We start from the raw sequence: 6,000 nt of genomic DNA, 5'->3' as shown, positions 1-6,000 counted from the left end.
TAAAAAATAATAATTATATTTATTTAATTTCTTTTAATTAAGTTTAGTTTAAATTATAATAATTAAAAATGCTTAATTAAATTTTTTTTATATTTTAATATAATGAATACCTAAAGTTTTTGTTATAAACAACTTTAAATCTTTCAAATGGTTTAACTAAATCTCATTATATTATCCCTCCCGACATTAACACTAGATATTACGGAGTTGGAAAAGATTATTATCAACACAAGCTCGAGAAAGTCGACACATTGCTTTTAAAAAAATATTAAACACAATCTGACAACTTTTAAGAATTTTTAAATCCTAATTTTTTCCGTTTTTGAATTCAGAAAATATGGTATAGGAAAATCGGATCGAACCAATCAAAAAATCAGAATTTCTACACCATAATTATTTTTTAAATCGAACTTTAAAAAACTTTTGACAGATATTGTTTTTTGTAAAGAAAATTAATTGTGGATGGACAGAAGGGGTTCTATTGGGAACATTAGTTTCCTGCCTTATATGGGACTAATAATAATAATAATAATTCTGAGTATGAACTATTTGTTTTTCGGAGAAGAATAAAAACACTTTGGATTATGAAAGCACAGAAAAGTCACTTATAAGTGAAAATAGTTACAATATTGATCGGAACAGGCATTTGAAAAGGCGGGAAGTGGCGCCACCATTCTCTGTAACCAGTCGACAGACGGAGAAGGCATTGTCTCGACGGAGAGTAATTTTCAGGACTTAAATGGAGCTTTCTCTGAAGGTGTGTCGTTTTTTCTCCTCTATTTACGTATGTGCAAGACATCTAGAGGGATGCTTTGGGCTGGTTAAAATGTATCAAGGGTTTAAAGTGTTAATTATAAGCATACAAAGTTCCCTGACAGTTAATAGTTCTGTTACAGAAGATGGCAAACGAATCAATAGAGACTACGAACAAGCACATAATCTGTTAAATCAGGCTTTTAAAAATTTATTTGCGATGGAATAGAATGAGGAGATGCTGAAAGGGTGGAATCTCCTTAGACTTGTTTTACATTCTGTTTCTCAATTGCATTAGAAAGCTTCAAATTAAGCTTTTGAAATTTAAGAATTGCACTTGAAAACAGCCAATAATTAGAGGTTCACTTTACTCTGAGGTTCAAACCCATGGTTAAAAAATGAATAAGATAAAGGGTAGAAGGACGTAAACATCCATCCCTTAGTTGCAGATTTAGTGGTCAAATCTATCCTACTTTTATCCGTGCCATAGAATAGGAAATGTTACTGTCGACACAAAAGTTTGCACCCTTGCTTGAGGTATGACTCTTTGGCAACCTTGTGTAACATGGAAACAATCTTCAAGTGTGGGACTTACGCTCTGATGTTGAATCTAGAAGGCTGGCTTCCTTACAATCGGGATGCATCTGAATTAAAACTTTGAGGGAAAAGGGAGAGAGAATGCATGAAATTAAATGCTGAAAGGGAAAGGGGGTGATGCACCAGATTGAAACTCGGTTACTTACTCTACCTATGAATGCACAAAACATGATTAAAACACCTAAATACACAGATCTTGACTCCAATCCGCTCTTTCAGAATTCACATGAAGGTAAAACTGATGAAATGCTGCAAGGAAACAAATTCACAAGAAAACATTCAACAAGCTAAACACAATATATAAACTTGAAAAAAATCAGAAAAGAAATAACCCATACAAGGAAAGAGATTTGCACAATGTATCAGACTAGCAAGATGAGGTAAAACTATGATTTCTATTCATGAAAGGCAAAATAATACATTTGCACAGTTTACTGCTGCTGCAAGTGAAAACAAAGAACCCCAAAAATATTTATAAACTTTGCCTTTATAGGGTTTAGGCATAACCCAGATTTTACATTTGAGTTTCAAATCCCAACCACGGTGGGGTTAAAATTGTAGAGAAGTAATAATGAATATTAGAATAAAATCTGATCTTTGTATGCAATTTGCTGTTGGAAGTGACACGAAAGCCAAAATTGAATGCACCTAGTTGTAAGAAAGATCAAATCTGAAAAATCAGATCCTTACAAGCAATAAAGAGGCATAAGAATACATTGGTATCATGCAAATAAGGCCCCAAAAGTTACCGAGCATTAAAGAATCACCCTTGGGAATGTGTCATGGTTGCAACAAATCAAATCAAGCAGCTGTCAAATATCGGGATGGGATAACATGAAGTTTAACCCACCCATGTACACCTGTAGAGTTGACCCATTGACCTCCACCAATCCGCAAGCAAAAAATTTGTTTGTGAAGTGAGGAAGAGAAATGGCCATTGATCATTTAAAAAGGCGTACGCTCTTAACTTTGAGAAACACAACATTGGCATGGGCCCACAACACCCTTTGGCATTGAAAACCCCTAAAAAATCAGATATGGCACAACTCCCAATGAAAAGGTAGCAAAATAGAGCGCGGGAAGGGATAACATGAAAAGTTGACCCCTTTCCATGTGGCACAATTTTGGGCCTCGGAGCGTTGAGAAAATGCTGCAACACCATAACTCACCATAATGATGACGCATGGCAACAATGTGGGAAGGGTTAACACAAAATGTTATCCCATTGCCACGTGGCACAATTTTGAGACTTTAACCTGGGAAAATGCTGCAGCACCACCGCATGAACAGAATGAAGACACGTGGCAGGGAAAACGCGGGAACACGCAAAGTTAATGACCGCCATGTGGGTCCAAGTCCATTAACCATTGAAAAAATGCACCCAACTTGAAAGCTGGGACATGCAGCAACAATGCGGGCATTTGAGCATGAAGGAATGCAGAATTAACACTGCTTCACCAGAATGGTGGCATGTAGCAAGAGAAAACATGGGATAACACGAAATGTTAACCACAAATGTTTAATGTTATCTCACTTGTGACATATCCAGCCCATTGAAGATTTCTTAGATCGGTTATCTATGATGGGCTGAATGGGGGCAAAAATAGTCAACGGTTACCTGCCTTGGAGCTCAGGCCAAATGAATTGATCGATGGGTTGATCCAAAATTTCAAAGCCCCTATGGGGATTTCCCTATGTCGGGTGGTAGATGAATGACTCAAAGCCCTTTGAGTCAATGCTTTGAAGAGTGGCTTGAAATTTTGAAACTAGTGATTGTCCCTAGTGGCACACGGCCGAACCTTAGTACCAACCCAATTATATTAAGAGTGGTTTTGAACTTGGTGGTAATAGGTAGAGGAAATGTTTTGGAAAGTAAATCAATTTAGGGGGACCAGTATGGACATGTATACTTGTGTATACATGTGGCAAGTTGTAAGGATACTAGTGCAATGTAAGTGCACAGTGGTGCTGCAAGTTTGTCTGCAGTAATATAACAAATGCTTAGTGGTGCTGCAAGTCCATCTGAAGCAAAACCGTAAATGAATAAGTGAATCAGTGAAGTGGCAATATCACGGACAGCAAAATGGTGAGTGATATGTTTTACTTCAAATGTCAGTTGATTCATTTCGCTGCTGAATTTGCTCCAGTTCAGTCTGCTAGAACTCTCTACAGCTCGAATAGCGTCATTTGGGGTGATATCATTGCTTGCAGCGATGGTGCAGTTAGGCCAAACAGTTAGTGCACATAATTCAAAATTGAGAAGGTTTTGGCAGTATTCGGCAGTGTCTAGGTGACAGCTGCTTGAAGGGCAAAAATGAGACAAGAGTGCTTGTTGACAGCAACAGCAGAAAGGGACTAATTCCCTTTGGGCTTTTTCCTTGTTGTGACCATTTTAATCTTGTTCATTGGCAACAACTATTCCTTTTCCTCTGAGGTATGTTTTCCTTTCATTGGTGCAACTGCTTCCTCTTGTCAGTGTGCCATTCCTTTTATTTTGGGGCTGCAGCAAGCTTCCTTGCTGGGTGGTGGTTTTTACTTTTTGGGGCTATGATTGTTTTCCCCTTGCTGAGCAGCAACAGTCATTAGCTGCCTCTATTCATCTTCTTGGGTAGATTCACTGACGAGGCTTGTTAGGTGAGGGTGCTGGATGATGAAAAAGGATGCTGCTGCAAATGTGGCGAAGCAGCTTCCTTTAGAGCCCATTTGGTTGCAGGCATAGGAATGGAGAATAGGAATGCATATTGGGAATAGGAATGACTATTCCAATAGCAACTATATTTTGGAATGGGCATAAGCTCATTTTAGAGGCAAAATGAGAATATGTATTCCTATTCCGTATTCCAATTGACGTACCAAATGGAAAATAGAAAACGTATTCCTATTCCAGCAACCAAACAGGCCCTTAGGCATTCAGATGAGCGGCCGTTGTTGTCTGAGCATTGCTAACAACTCACTCAATAGGCTGCATATTAAAATAGTGGGAGAATGCAACCAGTGTATGGACAATCACAATTCAGGTGTAGAAGGTCCCTCTAATAAAAAAAAGCTGCAGGTGTATTTAAGCTCAAAAAACTGTTCATGGGAGCTTGCTGTTTTTTCTTAACAGTGGAATGAGAGTAGTAGTTGCTATCTAGGGTGGTGATTTTCACTCAAGTTAGGTTTTATTTAGGTCATCATTACGTGAACATGTTTTCTATGCTTGTATATTTATTTTCTGCATTCTAGATTTGGAAAGCTTTACTGCATGTTTTTGGTAGGGAATACAATGTGAGATACCAGCACTAAGTTTGAAGATCTTGTTGCAACTTAGAGCGAAGAGGTCTTGTTAGTGGTATACTACTACTTCAATTGGATTTGCAGAAGAGAATATATTTGCCATCATCAACTTGTTAAGTAAGCTTTCTTGAGAGAAGCTTCATGACTTCTTGTAGATGCTTAATAATGGCTAAAAGGGTAATTTGTGATGTGACATTAAAAATCATCTTCATAAGGTTTATGGAGATGTTTATACAAAATTAAGCTGTTCTAAAAGAGGTTGCGAAGAGCTGAAGCTGCCATGTTGCCTAGGTAGCAAGGGCTTGAATTAAGATTTGGCTGACCTCACTGTTGAGATATCTTTGGGTTTGCAAATGGCTGGCCATTGGCTTAAAGGATGTTTATATTGCTTCTTTACTCCTTTCCAAAGAAAAAGTCCTTTATTCCTTGATCATTTTTTCTCTTAACTTGTTGGAAAGTGATAGCAAAGAAAGAATATAATTAGGAATAACTTGCAAGATAACCTCTAAAAGCTGAATTTGCCTTGTGAGAATCAATCATTTTCTGAGTCATTTTGTATGTAGGTAGGGTGACTTCCCATAATTTCTTATTGTCTTTTCAGATGGTCATGGAAAACGATATAGTAATAGATTGAGGATCCAGTGAAAAACTATCTATCTATGCACATTCAGAATAATATGTGACAATTTACCTGATTTAACATTTAACATATGCACAACTAAGCACATAACATTTCTCCAGGGAATTTTAACATCACAGGACAATTATTGATGATTTTTCTCTAGAAATTATCCAATCTGATGAGAAAAATAATGGTAGTTCACCAATTATACAATTTGTCTCTTATTTAATGAAACCAGATTGTGCTTTATATTTTCTGAATGATATCATGTTGATTTATTGTTGTGGGTGCAGAAATATTTTGGATACTCCTCGTTTCGACCTTTTCAAAAACAAATCATACAAGAGATACTAAAAGGAAGAGATGTTCTTGTTATCATGGCTACTGGAAGTGGGAAGTCTTTATGGTAAGTTTTAAAAAAAAATCTATTGCTCAATTGTGCAAGCCTTGCTCAAGTCATGAATTGTGTTTGAACTTTTACCAAAGCAGGGGCTTAGGCTGCTGACTGACAATCTAATTTACTTCATTATTTAATTAACTTCAAAAATTTCCCATCCTATTTTTTGTTATCTTCTTTTTACAAGAATAGGGGCAGGTTTTGACTTGTTTATTGTAATAATGTTGAAGCATGAACACATTTATATTTCATTTTTACAATGCATAAAAGCTTACCAACGGATATCACTAGCATTTCTATAAAATGTAGTTTTTATCTTTCGTTGGTCCATTAGCAGTTTGTCATATATTTGAGC

At 36.7% G+C, this 6,000-nt stretch overlaps 1 protein-coding gene across 1 annotated transcript in view; it reads left to right on the top strand.

The window, feature by feature from the left end:
• Positions 1–201: 201 nt before the first annotated feature.
• The window catches only part of LOC149548440 (uncharacterized), a 330,750-nt gene continuing 324,951 nt past the window's right edge, over positions 202–6,000 (top strand). The window contains exons 1-2 of the mRNA XM_089792508.1: positions 202–757; positions 5,542–5,654. Of these exons, the coding sequence (XP_089648634.1) occupies positions 740–757; positions 5,542–5,654 (131 nt within the window). The 5' untranslated portion in view covers positions 202–739. The remainder of the gene's footprint in view (positions 758–5,541; positions 5,655–6,000) is intronic.

Source organism: Cupressus sempervirens, chromosome 7 (assembly GCF_028749045.1).
Source record: "Cupressus sempervirens isolate cs-2001-9-10 chromosome 7, ASM2874904v1, whole genome shotgun sequence".
Lineage (NCBI taxonomy): Eukaryota > Viridiplantae > Streptophyta > Pinopsida > Cupressales > Cupressaceae > Cupressus > Cupressus sempervirens.
The sequence above is the reverse complement of the archived record's forward strand: the minus strand, read 5'-3'. Positions and strand labels throughout refer to the sequence as shown.